General features: G+C 43.3%; 1 protein-coding gene across 1 annotated transcript in view; it reads left to right on the top strand.

Moving 5' to 3' along the window:
* The window catches only part of LOC126298894 (uncharacterized), a 629072-nt gene that overhangs the window by 426000 nt on the left and 181781 nt on the right, over positions 1-21291 (top strand). Inside the window, exons 5-6 of the mRNA XM_049990433.1 lie at positions 9797-9986; positions 15597-15741. Coding sequence (XP_049846390.1) covers positions 9797-9986; positions 15597-15741 — 335 coding nt within the window. The remainder of the gene's footprint in view (positions 1-9796; positions 9987-15596; positions 15742-21291) is intronic.

Raw genomic sequence — 21291 nt, 5'->3', positions numbered from 1 at the left:
TCTTTCCTGATATACTAATTGTTTGACTTCTTTTGTTTATGTATTTTCTAGGATCATTTTATAAACTACCTACTGACTCATTCCATAACATTATATCTTTGGCTCGCATGGTCCCATGAAACCAGGTAAATAAATAAATTAAAACTAAAATGTTGTTGTGGTATTCAGTCCAGAGACCGGTTTGATGCAGCTCTCCATGCTACTCTATCCTGTGCAATCTTCTTCCTCTCCCAGTACCTACTGCAACCTACATGCTTCTAAATCTGTTTAGTGTATTCATCTCTTGGTGTCCTTCCACAATTTTCACCCTCCACGCTGCCCTCTAGTACTAATTTGGTGATACATTGATGCCTCAGAATATGCCCTACCAACCGACCGCTTCTTCTAGTCAAGTTGTGCCACAAATTTCTTTTCTCTCCAATTCAATTCAGTACTTCCTCATTAGTTTTGTGATGTACCCATCTAATCTTCAGCATTCTTCTGTAGTATCACATTTCGAAAGCTTCTATTCTCTTCTTGCCCAAACTATTTATCGTCCACGTTTCACTTCCATATATGGCTACCCTCCATACAAATACTTTCAGAAACGACTACCTGACACTTAAATCTATACTCGATGATAACAAATTTCTCTTTTTCAAAAATGCTTTCCTTGCCATTGCCAGTCTACATTTTACATCCTCTCTACTTCGACCATCATCAGTTATTTTGCTCCCCAAATAGCAAAACTCCTTTACTACTTTAAGCCTCTCATTTCCCAATCTGATTCCCGCAGCATCACACGATTTAATTCGATTACATTCCATTATCCTCGTTTTGCCTCTGTTGATGTTCATCTTATATCCTCCTTTCAAGACACTGTCCATTCCGTTCAACTGCTCTTCCAGGTCCTTTGCTGTCTCTGACAGAATTAGAAAGTCATCGGCGAACTTCAAAGTTTTTATTTCTTCTCCATGGGTTTTAATCCCTACTCAGAATTTTTCTTTTGTTTCTTTACTGCTTGCTCAATATACAGACTGAATAACATCGGGGATAGGCTACAACCATGTCGCACTCCATTCCCAACCACTGCCTCCCTTTCATGTCCCCCGACTCTTATAACTGCCATCTGGTGTCTGTAAAAATTGTAAAAAGCGTTTCACTCTCTGTATTTTACACCTGCCACCTTCAGAATTTGAAAGAGAGTATTCCAGTCAACATTGTCAAAAGCTTTCTCTAAGTCTACAAATGCTAGAAACATAGGTTTGTCTTTCCTTAATCTATTTTCTAAGATAAGTCCTAGGGTCAGTATTGCGTCAAGTGTTACATTTCTACGAAATCCAAACTGTTCTTCCCCGAGGTCGGCTTCTACCAGTTTTCTCATTCGTCTGTGTAGAATTTGTGTTAGTATTTTGTAGCCGTGGCTTATTAAACTAATAGTTCGGTAATTCACATCTGTAAACGCCTTTTTTCTTTGGGATTGGAATTATTATATTCTTCTTGAAGTCTGAGGGTATTTCGCCTGTCTCATACATCTTGCTCACCAGATGGTAGAGTTTTGTCAGGACTGGCTCTCCCAAGGCTGTCATTAGTTCTAATGGGATGTTGTCTGCTCCCGGGGCCTTGTTTCGACTTAGGTCTTTCAGTGCTCTGTCAAACTCTTAACGCAGTATCATATCTCCTATTTTATCTTCATCTACATTCTCGTCCATTTCTATAATATTGTCCTCAAGAACATCGCCCATGTATAGACCCTCTATCTACACCTTCCACCTTTCTGCTTTCCCTTCTTTGCTTATTACTGCATTTCCATCTGAGCTCTTGATATTCATGAAAGTCGTTGTCTTTTCTCCAACGATCTCTCTAATTTTCCTGTAGGCAGTATCTATCTTACCCCTAGTGATATGCGCCTCTACATCCTTACATTTGTCCTCTAGCCAGCCCTGCTTAGCCATTTTGCACTTCCTGTCGATTTCACTTTTGAGACGTTTGTTCTTTTTTTTGCCTGCTTCATTTACTACATTTTTGTATTTTCTCCTTTCATAAATTAAATTCAATATCTGTGCTGTTACCCAAGAATTTCTATTAGCCCTCGTCTTTTTACCTACTTGATCCTCTGCTACCTTCACTACTACATCCCTCAAAGCTACCGATTCTTCTTCTACTGTATTTCTTACCCCCATTATTGCCAATCGTTCCCTAATGCTCACCCTGAAGCTCTCTACAGCCTCTGGTTCTTTCAGTTTATCCAGAACCCATCTCCTCAATTTACCACCTTTTTGCAGTTTCTTCAGTTTTAATCTACAGTTCATAACCAATAGATTGTGATCAGAGTCCACATCTGCCCCTGGAAATGTTTTTCAGTTTAAAACCTGGTTCCTGAATCTCTGTCTTACCATTATATAGTCAAAAATAAATTTATGGTATAATATAAAGAGTTTACGTCATACATGATATAGTCGTTATTTGAGGTAATAACATAGATGTTGTCGCGGTTGGTAAATAAATTACGAGATGACGTGTCTCGGTGTTTTAGATGTTAGGCTGATTATCATTGAGTCTGTTGCACAGGTTCGCGGTTCGGCGAGCGTCACGGCAGCGAGGAGACTAAGACGTTACTGAGCCCTGTTTTACAAGCTCTCATAAAGTACATTCGATAACAGATGTGCAATTAATTGAAAGAGGGCCTTCTAATGTAATAATAAGTCGACATTTCATACACGAAACGGTAACATCAGGTCCCAGACGGCTTGAATATTTAGAATAAATGCTGCCGATTGTCGACGTAGACTGTACAACAATTCTCCTTCCGACAAAATGTATGTCGCATGTGGCCAGGACAGTAAAATATGAAAGAAACAAGACACAAAGGAATTTATGACGTCAGCTGCTAGCGGGCGTTGATTTAAATCAATGGGTAAAGTTGAAAATTTGTGCAGTAACAGAATTCGAACATAGGTCTCCTGATTACAAAGGCAGAGAAGCTGACAACTGCGCCATCTGGACACAGTGATCATCGCAGCTGCACAAACTACCCTAGCATTCCTCCCATCGGACCCAGATTCTCATCTTACAACATACGAATAAAATTCCATGAAACAGACATTTGTTAATAGCAAATTCTTCCCTTCCACAACACACACTGTCTATCAAGAGATAAATCTTATCAGTATGGTACCTTCAGATGAAACAGGTGTTTGCGCTAAACTGTCTTTACATTTAACATCAACCCGAGGTCTTTGTATGACATGGATACCTCAGGAAGCGTTATAAGCTCGAGTCCCACAACACACGATCATTTACGCGATAGAGAAAACGAGAGGTTAAACAGTATTTACGTACCAGATTGCACTATTATTTCAGAAAGATTTCAAAGAGACAAAAAATACAATTGAAGGCATTCACCATATCACTCTCGAACACCCGACAAGACACGCAATTTCCACAATGCTCGTGCTAGGCCTCCGGGCTATCACAGTATCCTCTCGTTCAAACTCAGTTGCATCACGCACCTTCTCCATTCTACACACGGACAGCACTATTGGTTAAAAACAGTCTTGGTTGCAATTTTATTTTTTTTATTTTTCAACTACGCGTTTCGCCTTATTTAGGCATCTTCAGGTTGGTCTTAATTGGGTATTTCTTAGACCGATCCTTTAGACAGTGGAGCCAAAAGGCAACGTTGATTACATCAGGCCAAACATCGTCTTCGTTAAACTCAGTAAAAACTTTTCTAGATGGACGCGAGTGACTTAAAGACCTGCATAACGCGTTCCCGTTCACAGGAGCGAGTAACAGCAGGCTCGCTTTTACTGCATTCACCGGGCGTGTGTCTGACTAGTAGTCGTTCCTCACCTGCTATCGCCTGGACTAGATTATATCGTATATATGGTCATAATGTTCTGGATGATCAGTGTATATAATTCAGGAGAGGACTGCGGATTATCACTTCAGTGTGACCGCACACCACGCTCGAACTCTTACGGGAATCTGCGAATTGCCGCGATTAATGATAATAATGCGCAAGGGGGACTACATCAAAAGTGTGTGGTTAAGATGAGGATTTTGTCTGACGGGAGGCGTGCTACGAAAGTCCGTGCAGTGGTGATGACCGGTGTGTCCGGACGGCACAGTGGTCAGCGTATCTGCCTAGTAAGCACGAGAGCCAGGTGTGAATCCCTGTCCGGCACAAATTCCCAACTTTAGCCATTAATTAAAGTCAGTGTACACGGAAAGCTAAAGTCATTAATTATCGATTGTCTCTGCTCTTTTTGACATGTCCCAAAGAACAGACTACACATATAAATATGAAAGATTAGGGCATTAGTAGCACACTATATGCAAATTGAACGGCGTACGTATTGGACAATGAGGATTCACAGTATATCACAGTCTCGGTTTATTTGTGAAGTCAAATATGTGTACAGGTTTAAGTTTCCGACTACATCGTGCATCATCTTCGTCAGGAAAAATTTACTATTATGACTGCTACTGCGCCAACAATTTATAGACATAGACACATTGCTGTCGTCACAGCCGCTGTTCCGCTTGAAGCTGTCCTCGCACGTTCTAATTTCTACTGCTTCTTTAATAACAGTATGCTAATATGCGGAAGCGTGATACTAGATTGTTGTTTCATCTAACATTATTCTGTGTTTACTGGCAAGCCAAGGTTCAGAAGCTGTTTTAATGTGTCTTTGGTGTTCTGCAAAACGGTCGGTAACGGTACAGATAGACTGATCGATCTAGTCGCTTCCACACTCATAAGGCGTCTTATAAATTTCAGGGACCATGAGGTCGAGCCTGTCCTTAACCGGGTGTCCTTTAGTTTCTTGGATGGATGGAAAATAAGCTTCATTCTTGTTATTCACAGAAACCTATCTATTTAGCTAGATGCAACCCCACAGAAAGGAAGAAGTACAACACGTAGATCGTCACATGATTTCTCAACGTTTTGTTGTTTTAGTTTCTTTCCTTTCTTTATATCTCAAGCCCCATAGCCATTATTTCGAAATATGTACTTCAAACGCTTAACCTAGTAATGCAGCTGGCCTTGTCACAGATACTTGTAGTTCTATGCACAGAGTTTCAAAATGCCTGCTACAGGCTTCTATGGGTTGTAGATAGAACTTAGTAGAAAAAACCCTTATGAGGAACCCATAACAGGAATTGTGCAATAAATTATTTATATTAGATAAGTTTGAGAATCGAATCACTTTCAGATCTACCACATCACAGTACCCACACAAACTGACAGAAGGGCGCCGTCGTCATCCCTATTGTAATTTGACAGCTCATACTACATTGATGTCCCAAGCTCCGAAACTTAAGGGTGAAAGTAAAATCTAGATGGTGCGTCGCTGCCAAGTAACATATCTCGATGAAACTGGGACCATACGTAGAATGAATTGCTACGTTATAACGTAGAAGGTAACTGAATGAAATACCCAATGAAACGAACAGAAATGACAGTTCTATTCAAAGCCAATAATTAACTTATGGCACCTCAATTTATGGTGACCCCGTGAACATTACAAAAGGTGGGACATGATTCCTAACAGGATACGTGTTCACCACGGGAGGCACTCCATATTCTGCTTAAAAAGTGACCATCAGGACGGGTTGGGATTTCTTGCGGTAGGCCGTTCAGTACGTAGACCAGCGGGGTTACCAACTGCTGGATGGTCGTTGGCGCATATGGATGTGCTGCAATACGTCTCCCCACCACAGCCCACACGTGCTCGATAGGATTTAAGTTGGGGGGAAAAGAGCTCTTCCACTTACGCTGTTCAATGCAGTCGAGCATTGTCTCCGTAAAAATGAAGTCTAGGCAGAGCACAACCCTGAAAATACGCATATGGGGAAGGAGATCAGTGTCATAGTAACGTTGACAGGTGAGTTTACCGTTTTCAAAGATTTGCAGGTCAGTACGGACCATCGCAAACGGAGCCGCCGAATTGCAGATGTCAACAGAGAACAATGATCGTCGGGCGAAGAGAACGACTCCATGCAGTCATCCTTCCACTGTGGAGCATGAGACTGCGTGCTTTGCAGTCTTGTTAAATGTGGCTGCCATTGCAGCTTCTGTTATACATGCGTCCTTTCTTACCTGCTGCACAGTGTATCCGTCATCTGTTGCTGCAGGTGACCGTGGTCGACCACCTCCATTCCTTAGGGCAGTTCGGAACGCTTCCCACGCACGTGAAACAACACTATGAGCAATACAAAACTCTTGGGCTAACCTTGTCAAATTTCGTACTTCTCCCAGTTTCCCGATAACAATCTCCGTGTGAAGCCAACCATGTGTGGTCTCAAGGTCGTGTTGTAATGAAGAACATCGCCACAACGCACCGTAACTGCTCACTGGCTGAGAAACACTCTGTTCCCGCCTCTTCAACTGCCTCCTGTTGTGGGGTCAGTCCCAAACTGTTTCAAATGGCTCTGAGCACTATGGGACTTAACATCTGAGGTCATCAGTCCCCTAGAACTTAGAACTACGTAAACCTAACTAGCCTAAGGGCATCACACACATCCATGCCCGAGGCAGGATTCGAACCTGCGATCGTAGCGGTCGCGCGGTTCCAGATTGAAGTGCCTAAAACCGCTCGGCCACACCGATCGGCGCCAGTCCCATTTGGCGGTATACATTGAGGTGATGAAGTCATGGGATAGCGATATGTACATATACAAAAGGCGGTAGTATCGCATACTCGCTTACTCGACGTATCAAAGAGTAGTGCATTGGTGCAGCTGTCATTAGTGCTCAGGTAATTCATATGAAAGGTTTCCGACGTGATTATGGTCGCAAGACGGGAATTAACAGACTTTGATCCCAGAATGGTAGTAGGAGCTAGGCGCAAGAGACATACCCTTTCGTAAGTCGTTAGGCAATCCAATATTCTGATATCCACCGTGTCAAGAGTGTGCCGAAAATTCCAAATTTCAGGCAATACCTCTCACCACGGACAACGCAGCGGCCAAGTGGCCGAGAGAAGCCTGCGTTTGCACAGAGTTGTCAGTACTAACAGACAGGCGATAGTACATGAAATAACCTCATAAATCAGTGTGGGGCGTACTGCGAAAGCATCCTTTAGGATAGTGCTGCAAAATTTGGGTTAATAGGCTATGGCAACAGACAACCGACGTGACTGACTTTTCTAACATCACGACTTCTCCTGCAGCTCGTGACCACATCGGTTGGACTCTAGACGAATCGAAAACCGTGGCACGATCAGATGAATCCCGATTTCAGTTGATAAGAGCTGCTGGTAGGATTCGAGTGCGGTACAGTCCCCCCAAAGCCATGGACTGGGTCCTCTGGTCCGATCACTGACTGGAAATTCTTATGTTCGGCTACATGGAGACCATTTGCAGCCATTCATGGACTGCACGTTCTCAAACAACGATGTCATGTCATCAGGCCTCAATTGTTCGCGATTGATTTGTAGAATATTCTGGACCATTCTTGCGAATGATTTGGCCAAACAGATCGCGCGGCATGCATCCCGTCGATCATTTATGAAACATAACCTAGATGTCAGTTCCGGCACAACCCTGTACCGGCAAACACTTGCACAGTTGTTGACGACTATAGAGGGAGCATGACTCAATATTTCTGTAGAGAACTTCCAGCGGCTGATTGAAATCCTGCCACGTCGACTTGCTGCACTACGCCAGGCGGAAGGAGATCCCGACAGGATATCAGGAGGTATCCCATGACTTTTGTCACCTCAGTGCATTCATACCGACCTCACGCCATCTGTTTTGCACCTTTCTGTGGACGACTGCGAGATCCTTCTACTGCATTTTTATTCATTTCCACCTAATAGTTAATAGGTTATGATGCTGTATCTATCTACTCATTAAGTTTTGCAGAGCAATGTATTATCGCCCGATCACAACAAAGGCTGCAACAAACTGGTAAGTTCACAACTAGGAGGTTGACTGTGTTGCTCCACGGAGACGCAGCACTCTCAACTTTGAAGAGGATATCCACATCAGAATGAAAAGAACTCGGTCGATTAACTGCTCCACAACTTCGGTGGCAGAGCACAAGCGTACCATCGTCAAAATACCGATAAAACGAGTGTGGATGAATATAGCCACATTTAATGCGCGTTTCTCACAATTTTCTCGCAGCATGACTTAACGATGACGTACCCTGACCAATCGCGAGCCGTCTATAGGCTATAAGTAATTGCCACAACAGCAGCCACGACCGTCATTTGCTTGTGACGAACGCGATAAACGATTTCTTAAGAAACTCAAAGCTGCACCTATATTTGACGCGTCGTTCAAACCGAGAATGTTATATACTAAAATGCCGTCGTGTGGAACTTCGACCTCAGATGTGTAATGGGCGATCAAAGAGTTTCGGTTCGAAGGACATACAATCCGGCATTTGTGTGCCAATCGGACACAATCGCCGTGAGAATTAAGGCAATCACTACGCTGACGCACCATGTTGAAGGTACCCGTTTGGTCAAACACTATATCCAGCCGCGTGAAAACGTCCGTAACTGCCTGCTGCTCATATTCATCAAGGAGGAATCGTCGACCTTCCAAGGCTTTCTTAAGGACCGAAGAAGTGATAATGGCACGGGCAGAGATCAGGACTATAGGGCAGGTGTTCGAATGTCTTCACTTAAGTTGGTATAATTCTACTTCACCTTTGCGGTATGGGGATGTGCGTTACCATGAAGCTTCGTCACCGCTTGTCGCACAATTCCACAACGGTGGTTTACGATAGACCTGCTATGCCACACGCTTTCTTCATTCTCCGGTGGATGCCTTTTGCTGTTTGTCATTGAGAAACGAAGAAAATAATAACAGCACGTTGGTGCTGTTAGGACGTATTTGCTAATAACTTCGCTATATTCCACTTTTCCACATTTGCAGCAAGCACGTCTAAAAGACACGAATGCCACGCTAATACCTTACCTACATGGAGGTACTTATATACCCATATCGGAGTCGCGCTACGTTAGATGCAGGAAGTCCTTCGTAAGAGTCGTCTGGCGCATTTTATCCGGTGTTTCGCAGCTGTTTGCCCTTTCGTTTTTGCAACGTGTACCTGTTGTCAGCCCAAACAAATACTGTTTTTCAAGTCTTCGACGCGACGCCCATCGCCGACGGGAAGTGTCAGTTTGTTTACCGTTACAAACAAAATTACTCTTAAATCGCAGTATTATGTATCCATTAGAGAGAGCGTTACAAAGTTAGTTTGGAGTGATATTCGTTTTATGAATATCTTTTAACTGAAACAGTAAAATACGAAAAATAACCACCACCGCCCGGGCCCGCGACGACTGCTAACGCAACGCAGAAGCGCTGCTCAGTCGCTGCTGTAGTATTAATTATTCTTCGTGTTATACTGTCTCTGTTAATATGTGTCGATAAAAAAATATCGCACTGGACTAATTTGAGAACGCTCTGTCTAATGTGTTGGTTAAATTTCAATTTAAAAATCATTTTGTTTGTAGCTGGAAACAAACCGGCGCTTCTCGCCGGCGTTGGGCGTCTTGTGAAAGATGAGTAGCATTAGCTTAGGTTGACTCCAGCTACACACTGCAAAAACTAAGTTGCAAATATCTGCAGAAACACCACAGAAAATGCGCCTGACGACCCATAGGAGAGGCACCCAACAGGCGCTGAAGTAACGCCGTTAAACTGAAACTTTTTGACCGCCCCTTACATAATGCTCTCGTCGTGCATTGTATAGTAGGTTGTAGCTTCGATGTAGTCTCGATAAAATTACGTTACGACGTGTCTTACTGGTATAGATAGAAAGCTGCTTAGCGAACTGTGTGGTACACAGGTTCGCTGTTCGGCGAGAGCCACGGCAGCGAGGAGGAGGAGGCGGCGGAGGAGCAGCTGGAGCAGGCGCGCAGCTACCGCGACACGCTGTCCGGCGCGCAGCTCGAGTGGCGAGACGCGGCCGCGCTCGCAGCAGACGCCGTCCTCAGCCTCGAGAACGCCACGCGCGCCTGGCTCCAGCTCCACTCCCAGTCAGTACCACCGCCTACGGCTTGCCACAACTAGCTACATTTACCACCTCAACTTCGTTACGCCGTACTAAATAACATTTTCTTCTCCCGCTACTAGGAGACTGCTACCCTTTATCAGTTTTCATTTCACGAACCGTCATAGCATTAGTCCCATGATCTTGCAACGCTGTTTAACTTCATTCACTTTTCAGCTGCACTGCTGGCCTTTAAAATGACTACACCATGAAGGCGACATGCAACAACATTCTGCAGTTACATACATACTCCGAAAGCCACTATTCGGTGCGAGGCGGAGACATTGTACCACTGCTGTTGTACATCCTAATGGAGCGAGAGTAACCAACTGCCTCCGTACAAGTCCTAATTTCTCTTGTCTTCGCAATCCTTACGTGAAATGTACGCGTGAGGCACTACAATCGTTTTGTACCTCAGCCGCAACCAGTTCTCTAAATTTTCTCAGTAGTGTTTCGTAAAAAGACTGCCGTCTTTCCTCTAGGGTTTCGGATTTTAGTTCACGAATTATCTCCGAAATACTCACATGTTGGTATAACAGCAGGATTCCTCTGAACTGCTTCGATGTCTTCCTTTAATCTGCCATGCCAAACACTGAAATAATACTCAAGAAAGGGCCGCACTTGTGTTTTGTACGCGGTCCTCTTTACAGATGAACCAAACTGTCCTAGAATTCTCCCAATAAAATGAGGCCTTCCTTACTACTGTCCTTACGTGATCATTCTATTTCATATCACTTTGCAAACTTATGCCATGTAAATGGCGTGACTGTTTCAAGCAGTGCATCAGTGTATTCGAACGTTTAGGCTTTTTTTTCCTGCTCACCAAATTAACTTACATTTTCCGACATCTAGAGCAAGCTGCCACTCATCATACCAAATAAAAATTCTAAGTCATCCTGTATCCTCCAATAGTCACTCAACGACGACAATTACCCATTCACTCACTACGGCGTCATCAAAAAACTGTAGCTAATTGTTGCTCACGCTATCAGTCAGATCGTTTATGTTCGAGTATATACAGAACAAGAGTTGTCCTGACGATGACCTTGCCTCTGTCATGAATGGTGAAAATGCCTGTGTTGACGCAGTAATTGTATTTATTACAACATAGTAATATCCTTCTGACATGTATGCACTGTCTTTAGCGATTAACAGCTCTGAAAGTCATGAAATTGATTCATATATTGTGAATACATATTAGCTTCAGCCACCTGCAACAGATGAAAATTTGTGCCGCACCGGAAGTCGAACACAGACTTCCCACCCAACATTAGCAGTCGCCTTTAACACTGCGGCTGTGCGAGCAATTCCTCAGGGCCCGTCCAAAGCTGCATGTGTCACACAGTCACAGTTAAAAATCTCGAATTTTCGTGAAACTAAGCATAGAGAGACCTCGGTTATTATATTGTATCGTCATTTTAGCCCCATCAGGCGCAATTATATCATTAGTGGTGACAGTGTCAATGTTGATGCCGTAACTGAATTTATCAGAATACAGTGTCCTTCAGACATGCATGTTACAGTTATAGCACCAACACAGTCACTGACACCATTAATAGTATAATGACACCTGGCGGTACTAAAATGATTATGCAAAATAGTAACCAATGTCTTCTCGTGCTTAGTTTCACGAAAGTAGGAGCATTTGGACTGTAACTGCGTGACAAATGGAGCTTTGGAGTAGCACTGGGGGCGCCGAGTCCCAGTGCGGCACAAATTTTCAATTATCACAAGCAGCTGACGCTAATATGTGTTCACCATACGTGAATTCATTTCATTCACCATCGTCTCTGATGTACGCTTGCTGTCCAGGACAAGTTACTGGGTTCTATTACTTCAGACCTCATCGACCCACTTACACATTTGGTAGTGGTGTGAGTATACTATACGCTTGGATATGCAGATGATTAGCTTTCAGTGCAATCACACAAAGTAGGTAAAACTAATGCCTTCAGTCTGCAACAACAAAATAATTAAGCAGCGAATTTATATTCAGAAATCGCCTTTGAATCTTGGTTGGTTGTAAGAAGAATATGTAATGCTTTTTTTAGGAAGGAGAATTTTTATCAGCACGTGTCGGAATTCAATAGCGGCAGGTTCACGTGCTATAGAAGAGTGCAGTCCATCTTTCCGAGATATTCCAGTCTCGTTGGTTGGGACCACACGGCTGTTTTGCGAATATGGAATGGATGGGAAAACGAGGGCCATACTCAGTGCCGTGCAGGATCTCTATGGTTCGACGCGACTAGCGCTCCAGGGGACAGACCAATTTTTAACAAAATCGTACAGCCACGCCTGCACCTTGTGTCAGGACAAGGGCTTTTATATAGCAAGAGGAGTTGGGCTAGTTTGTAGCAAGACAAGTCTCATTATTGACAGTGCGAGAACGTCTGGAGCACCACGAATCGTCTGCACGGGGACTGTTGCTGCAGCATCCCTTGACGAGGCAGCAGAGGGAGGCATATCGAAAGTGGTGTATCCAACAACAAAACTACATACAGGAGTGGCCCTTTGTCGTCTTTTCAAACGAATCCGTGTTTTGCGTACAACATCACGATGGAAGTTTCCATGCGTAGGGTGTCAGAAAATAACGAGAATTCGGGCGGCTGAAGCTGTGTCTTTTGTTCAAAGTCTCTGTGACATTACCTTTCAACAAGTTATCCAAACGTCTCACCCAATGAAAAAGTCTGATCATCGGTTGTCGGGTGACCGGCACACACCACTGATTGATTCTGATAAAGAGCTTAAGTAGCGTGGAATGAAGTACTTTTGTCAATCATCCCAACTCATATTGACTGAATTCCTTACCCTTTGTATTCGCAAATACCAATATGTTCTTCCTGTTATACTGTATCCATATAACATGTAAAATAGAGTTATTTACAATTCTTCCTTGTGTTGCAGTTTTAATGGCCACCAGTTTATTAGCCAATGCGCTACTTAAAGTTATAATCGTTTAACAGCTCTCTCAGTATGGTTCAGTGTAATCCTGATTTCTTCTTCTTCTTCTTCTTATTGTTATTATTATTATTTTCTTTCTCCTGCTTAATTTTCTTTCCATGTTTTTCAATATATCCTTCGAAGGTTTGTCGATCGGAGGGTAGCTATGCACCGTCAATTTGTGATTACTAACCTACAAGGCGTGCTAGAATAACAGGAACGACGTGTTTGTGCACGCCACAGAAAGGAAAAGAGGTAATAATAGCGTTCGATCCGGTATTCTCCAAATTTGATCACTGTAACATCCAAGCTGACGGACGACAGGCTTCTATTTCATTTGTATAACGTTCTTTTTCTAGTTTACGTGTTATTAGCTATAATTTTAGCTTTCAAAGTTTCGTCAGCATGCAGCAATTAAAAAAAAGGTGCATCCAGCTGAACTTAGTGTTTACGGAAGCGAAATAAGGATTTTTTATTCGGAGGAGTTATCCTAACATTTAACTGAAGTCGTTTAGGTAAACCAAGGGAACTTAAAGTCAGTGTAGTAAGATCCTTATATTTTGTAATACACTCCTGGAAATTGAAATAAGAACACCGTGAATTCATTGTCCCAGGAAGGGGAAACTTTATTGACACATTCCTGGGGTCAGATACATCACATGATCACACTGACAGAACCACAGGCACATAGACACAGGCAACAGAGCATGCGCAATGTCGGCACTAGTACAGTGTATATCCACCTTTCGCAGCAATGCAGGCTGCTATTCTCCCATGGAGACGATCGTAGAGATGCTGGATGTAGTCCTGTGGAACGGCTTGAAATGCCATTTCCACCTGGCGCCTCAGTTGTACCAGCGTTCGTGCTGGACTTGCAGACCGCGTGAGACGACGCTTCATCCAGTCCCAAACATGCTCAATGGGGGACAGATCCGGAGACATTGCTGGCCAGGGTAGTTGACTTACACCTTCTAGAGCACGTTGGGTGGCACGGGATACATGCGGACGTGCATTGTCCTGTTGGAACATCAAGTTCCCTTGCCGGTCTAGGAATGGTAGAACGATGGGTTCGATGACGAGCTGCACGATGTTGGGGCGTGAGCGGAAGACGGCCTAACGGTGTGCGGGACCGTAGTCCAGCTTCATGGAGACGGTTGCGTATGGTCCTCGCCGATACCCCGGGAGCAACAGTGTCCCTAATTTGCTGGGAAGTGGCAGTGCGGTCCCCTACTGCACTGCGTAGGATCCTACGGTCTTGGCGTGCATCCGTGCGTCGCTGCGGTCCGGTCCCAGGTCGACGGGCACGTGCACCTTCCGCCGACCACTGGCGACAACATCGATGTACTGTGGAGACCTCACTCCCCACGTGTTGAGCAATTCGGCGGTACGTCCACCCGGCCTCCCGCATTCCCACTATACGCCCTCGCTGAAAGTCCGTCAACTGCACATACGGTTCACGTCCACGCTGTCGCGGCATGCTACCAATGTTAAAGACTGCGATGGAGCTCCGTATGCCACGGCAAACTGGCTGACACTGACGGCGGCGGTGCACAAATGCTGCGCAGGTAGCGCCATTCGACGGCCAACACCGCGGTTCCTGGTGTGTCCGCTGTGCCGTGCGTGTGATCATTGCTTGTACAGCCCTCTGGCAGTGTCCGGAGCAAGTATGGTGGGTCTGACACACCGGTGTCAATGAGTTCTTTTTTCCATTTCCAGGAGTGTATTTGGGATAAGGAGTGCGTTGAATATACTTAACTATCTAGAAAAGTAATATTCCTCAGTGATTCAGAAAATTTCTGGCAAGAAAATGTGTTGACAATTTCTCGTGAAATACAGATATGCAAGAAAGTGGGTGATATGTTGGTTATTGTTTTCCCTTTTACACACTGGCTCCTTGCGGTATGACTTGTACGTGCTTCATGTGAATGCATCTTGCAGTTGATCCTAGAGTGACAGTAATTCCCCTGGAAAGGTCGAAAGCAGACATTTTTCAGTTTAGGCCTTTGCGCTGCTAACGAAATCTCGATTTCTGGCTTTCCACGCACCTAGAATTTCGTCTGGTAATAGTCTCTCATAATAACTTTGAAATAAACAAGCCATCTGTTTCCTCACTGGTCACCCTAAAATTATGTTATGTTCTTGAACTTTTTTGTGACGTGACAAACCATCTGTCAAATTCATGTGTGGAAAACCTTATTCCTCCACATTCTATTGGACCAAAACCCTTATCACAAGGTACGTACGAGCAACCACCGCAAAAGGAACATTAGGTATATTTCCGTAACAGCTAACATATAGCGCTTAATGAGGTGACAACGTAATATGATACAGAAACAAAAGTGAGTAGAAACACAATCCACAGCTTATTGTTTAGCATAGCATTTAGTTCTCTCCTGTGTTCCAAAAATATGGATCACTGAATAGTGTCATAAGCAACAGTTGCACACATTGAGAAATGTTTGTTTTCGGCACTAGGCCCTAACTGAATTCGAATGAAAGTATTGTTCAATGACAGCTGTTGTTAAAGGATCACATTACCGTTCCTGAAAATAAAAACAAAGGTGATAACCAAAATTTTGGGTTAAGCATTATTGATTTCACAGACTCGTAACACGTACTACTATCTAACTTAGGTTTATTTTATCTCACGTTGCAGGCCTGAAGACAACCGTTTCACGCTGGCAGTGTCAGCACGCAACTCGCTGCTAGAGGCTGTGGTATACGTGTCTCTGGCCCAGGCACTTCTGCCGGGTGTTCAGTTTCCCTACTGTACGCCTCGGGATCTCCTCACTGTCAGTCAGGTATCTAACAACCTGTCTTCTGTGTACTTTGCCTGGCAGAAGAGTACAGTTCGGCTCATTGTACCCTCCTTTTAAATGCTGTATTGGTCATCACTTCGTGCTTTATCTAAGCTAAGTTCCATTTAATACTAGGTATTGAATGTAGAAAGTAGTGATAAAATAAACAATAAAACCTGTTTTTAAATCACCTATTTACTGTACAAGTATGGATATGTTTCCACGGAACTCCAAATCTCTATCTGATACATTACCTGTCAACAGCATTCTGTACTCTCATTCTTGGAAGGAGAGTTGGGAACTTTGGTTTGTAAACTGACAGGGAGCCTGGTCATTGTTGACTATACAGTCGTGAGCAATATCATTAGTGTGGCGATGTCTTTCACCATCACAAAAGTGATTTATGTCAAGCACTGGGAAGTTTTTTAGAGGGCCTCGGGGAAACACAGTAAGGGTTAGCCGTCGAACACAGGAAGATAGTAGATCTACGAACCTTCTTATAACATTTGTCGTTGCTGTGTTGGGGAAGTACCTGCTCTCAAATCGTTATAGGTACTAAAGGCTGGCTAAAGCCGGAGATAAGTTCAGTAGAAATTTTTGCGACAAACCTAATGGTGTTCAGATAGGATAGGCTACATACAGTCGGCGGTGGCGTGTTTGTTGATGTTAGAATTAGTTTATGTTGTAATGAAATTTTAGTACTTTGTCGATAGTTCATGTGAATTAGCATTGGTAGACGTCATCCTTGGCAACTGGAATGAAATAATACTTGTATTCTCCCAATTCAGATGCTACAATTGCAGAAACGTTCAAAGGAAACTTCAGTTTAATTTCAAACTTGTACAGGACTCATACAATTAAAGTTGGTGGTGACTTCAGTGTACCCTAGACACGTTGACGAAAGTACGTGTTTAAATCCGGATGTACGCATAAAATATCATCCGAAATTTCCTAAACGCATTCTCTGAAACGTATTTCGAGCAATTAATTCCTGAGCTCACTCGCGAAGTAAACGGTTGTGGAAACACACTTGACATCTTAACAAAAAATAATCCTGAGCTAATAACGAGCATCAAAACGCATATAGGGATTAGTGAACACAGGGTTGTTGTAGCGAGACTGAATACCGTAACTCCTAAATCATCCAAAAATAAACGAGAAATATATTTCATCAAAAAAGAAAATAAAAATTAGCTTGACGCCTTAGAGAGATCTACACTCCTCTCAAATTAACAAAGTAAGTGTATACTAGATGCGTCTTGAATTCGATGAAATAGTCGAAACAGCAGTTGAAAGATTTATACCAAATAAATTAATAAACGACGAAGCTGTTCGTTCCGGACACCTACAGAAACAACGAAAACAGCACGCCAAATACAAATGAATGCAAAAACCCCAAGATTGGCGATATTTTACAGAAGCTCGAAATTTAGCGCAGACTTTAATGTGAGACGCTTATAATAGTTTCCACAACGAGACTTCGTATGGAAAAAAATATGCTAGCGGCAAGACAAGTCAATGTCTTCTCTGTACGATAGCAATGGAAATACTATCGATGAAAGTGCTGCAAAAGCAGTATTAGCAAACACAGCCTTCCGACATACCTTCATCCAAGAAGACAGAGTAAATCCTCTAGAATTCGATCCAAGAACAGCTGCCAATATGAGTAACTTAGAAGCAGATATTCTCGGAGCACTGAAGCATCTTAAATCATACGATAAATGCAAATGCTACGGTTCAGAATCACTGCCAATTACGTCCCTTTCAGAGTATGCTGATGCAATAGCTCCATACTCAACAAGAATTTACAACCGCTTGCTCGAAGGAAGTGATAATAAATGACGATCGTTTCTCCCTATGTATGTCAACGTCCAATACATATGTTTGCATTCAATGGAGAAAACTGGTGATTGAAATTTCATGAGACGATCCTGCCGCATCTAGAAATACCTTTGTATTAATTATGTCCACTCCAGATCCTGTATCATGCCAGTTACAATCTCTCTCCCCTGTGTCTCGATAATACAAAACGTGCTGCCCTGCACTGAACTTTCTCTATGTACTCTGTTAATTCTATATGGTAAGAATCACACATAGCGCAGCAGTACTCCAAAAGAGAACGGACCTACGTAATGTAGACAGTCTCTTTAGTAGATCTGTTGAGCTTTCTAAGTTTTAGAACGAAGTCTTTGGTTCGCTTCCCCCACAACATTTTCTATGTATTCTTTCCAATTTGTTCGTAGCTGTATTTCCTTGGTATTTAGTTGAATTTACGGCTTTTAGATGTCATTGATTTATCCTGTAACGAAATTTTAGCAGATTCCTTTTCGAACTCATATGGATGACCTCACATTTTTTATTATTTACGGTCAATTAAAATTTTCGAAAGATACAGATTTTTATAAGTCGTCTTGCAATTGGTTTTGACGTTCTGATGACTGTACTGGACAATAAACGACAGCATCATCTGCAAGTAACCTAACATCATCTGTAAGAAATCTAACACGGTTCCTCAGAATGTCTCCTAAGCCGTTTATGTAGATAAGGAACTACAGAGGGCCTGTAACATTACCTCGGGGAATCATGTTGAGTATGGTGAGTGTAAGGGAAATCAGAGTTCGCACTGAAACATACAGGTGTTCTGTTTCCACCCACTATTCGAGACTGGAATAACAGAGAGTTATTGTAAAGGTGGTTCGATGAAATCTCTGCCAGGCACTATGCAGAGTAGTCATGTAGAAGCAGATGTAGAAATGAAGCACCTAGAAGCCAAGGTCGAATATCAGTGCAACTTCATCGAGATCCACATCATTTGCAGGTATGCAGATTATGTGGGATACTTCAGGGGCGTGAATAGCGTCAGTGTTGAGTGGTACCTGTGAAGGACATGGAGATGCGTTACACTCGTATGAGAGAACATTATCAGTACATCACAGATTGAAAGGGACCTCATAGTGCGTCATAGTGGCCAGCTGGTGAAATCGTACAGTATCCAGATTTTTGGGGCAATCAAATATGACAGTCTCTCAATGCTGGACTGCAGAAGAACATGAGGGTAGTGTAACGGCAGGATCTGCAGCCAAAACTATTGTCCAGGACTATAACAGCCGTCTCTATGACTCACAGTCGTTTAACGGCAGACAAAGCACCTAGCAAGGGCGAGGTGCTTCTGTTATTCTGCACATTCATGTAGCAACAAACAGACCTACGCCACTAGCCTCTGTTCTAGATAGTTCCACGTGATGTAGAAACACGAGTTCTTCTTCACGGTCAGTCCCAGAGAGCTGAATTTAACTCCTTTCCCCCACCCCATACCAGGTATTGCTTACTACCAGTTCAAGTGTAGAGTAGCCCCAATTCCATCCCTACACCCCTCAACGTGAAAATTCATACTGATGGCAAAAGCACCAATGAGAAACAGAGCGACGGAGGGCAGATCCAATCATGAGCCAAAATCTCAGTGTGTCAGCCAAATGCCAGTAAAACGAAAAAGGAAGTGCAGCTAGTATAAAGAAGCAAATGATATTGTGAATGAAGTAGGACAGAAAGCATAAATAGTTGTACATCAATCAGCGCTTACGTTGCAGCCAGTTTACTAATAGATATGTGAAGAACCGGATTTTTCTAGGGGTAACAAGTGTAGCGGCTTGATCCACAGTCAAGTATCGCATCCAGGAGATACAGTTATGCGTCGTCTTGTCAAAGTACGGATAAACAGGATGCTGTACGCGAAAAATCGTCTGCACGTGCTCGCCGGTAAGAGATGGACGAATTGTCAGGAACTCCTCTTCATACCTCGTAATCATTCACCACACGACTTGACAGTGCAACGTTGTTAAGTGGCATACATCGCCTTATATGGTTTCCCATGTTCTCGACCCTGAGATTAGCCTATAACAACGTGCGCAGCGGCTCAATAACTGTTCTTCTCTTAGTCCTTTCATTGCCTGATAGCGGTGTTACTGAAACTATTACAAGCTTTATGCCACTGTACCTGTGGTAACCAAAGGAATAAATTGGAACTAAGCATCTGTATCCTACCGTGAGTGGGTGAATCTGAGTTGTACAACTGATTATCAGATGTTACTGTTCACCATCAAATTGGCGGATGATTTACTGGAATTCATTCAGCGTATTTCCTCATCTTCTGCTGGCCTTTCATGCCGACAGCCAATACAAAGTCTAGCTACATTCTAGCCACGTGGCGAGCCGATATGTTCCATTCGCTGCGGCGACATTAACGCTCTCACTTCAGCACAACACCGATCTTTAATGGAACTGCTTATGAGTGATTACTGCCTGCTCTCTTACAGTTCGGTTGAAAGCTTATCACAAAACTTCCTGGAACTATCTTTTCTGAAAACTTTTGGTTTCATTTTCACCTATTGATTATAACTGTCTAAGATCAGTGAAAAAAAAATGGTTCAAATGGCTGTGAGCACTATGGGACTTAACATCTGTGGTCATCAGACCCCTAGAACTTAGAACTACTTAAACCTAACTAACCAAAGGACATCACACACATCCAAGCCCGAGGCAGGATTCGAACCTGCGACCGTAGCAGTCGCGCGGTTCCGGGCTGAGCGCCTAGAACCGCTAGACCACTGCGGCCGGTCCTAAGATCAGTGACAATGAGGTTCCTAATAATAATAAGATTTCATCGTATGTACTTTTCCGGTGTACTATTTTACTTATTTAATTACCCTGGTAACATGTGAACCGAAGTTACTTGGCCATGAAATGAGTCTGTACATAGCTTATTGAATGCTGATAAATAATAATTTTTAAATAATATAAATAGAGACTTAAAGAATTAATAAAACACGAAAACGTAGACAGCATATGAATGAAAAACAATTTCCACAGAAAGCTTCTCAGCTGCTGCGAGTAACTCCTGTACAGAACAGAAGTGTGCCGCAAGGGAATTTTTCCAACTTCGATTTCTTTCGATACTCCTGGAAGCCTATTGAAAATGGAACCTGCTGTTTAGTACACACATTTACAGCCGTTAGTCAGAACGTTATGACCACCGACCTACTATTGATATGTACGCGTCCAGGCGATAGCAGCGTCAGCTGGCGTGGAATGACTGCTATTCAGAAACACGTACGGTGCATGTAGTATCAATAAGCGTGCTGTCCGCGTGCAGAATGGGGAAAGAGCACGATCTGTCTATGTTTGACCGAGAGCAAATTGTGATGGCCCACACTTGGAGGAGGGGACCAAACAGTGTGTCATCGGTCGCATCGGATTAAGGAAGGATGAGGATGGGAGTCGATCGTGCCCTTTCAAATGAACCATCCAAGAATTTGCCTCAAGTGATTTAGAGAAATCACGGAAAATCTAAATCAAGATGACCGGACACGGATTTGAACTGTCTCCCTTCCAAACTTGAGTCCAGTGTGCTAACCATTGCGTCACATCGCTAGGTCGGAGGCTCGGCACAATCATTTCGGAAACTGCGCGACTGGTCGGGTGTTCAAGGAATGCTGTGATGAATGTCTCCAACACTTGCCGAAACCAAGATGAAACCACGTCCAGACGTCATGAGGT

The sequence above is a fragment of the Schistocerca gregaria genome, chromosome X (genome assembly GCF_023897955.1).
Source record: "Schistocerca gregaria isolate iqSchGreg1 chromosome X, iqSchGreg1.2, whole genome shotgun sequence".
NCBI lineage: Eukaryota > Metazoa > Arthropoda > Insecta > Orthoptera > Acrididae > Schistocerca > Schistocerca gregaria.
This window is presented reverse-complemented; position numbering and strand designations above follow the sequence as displayed.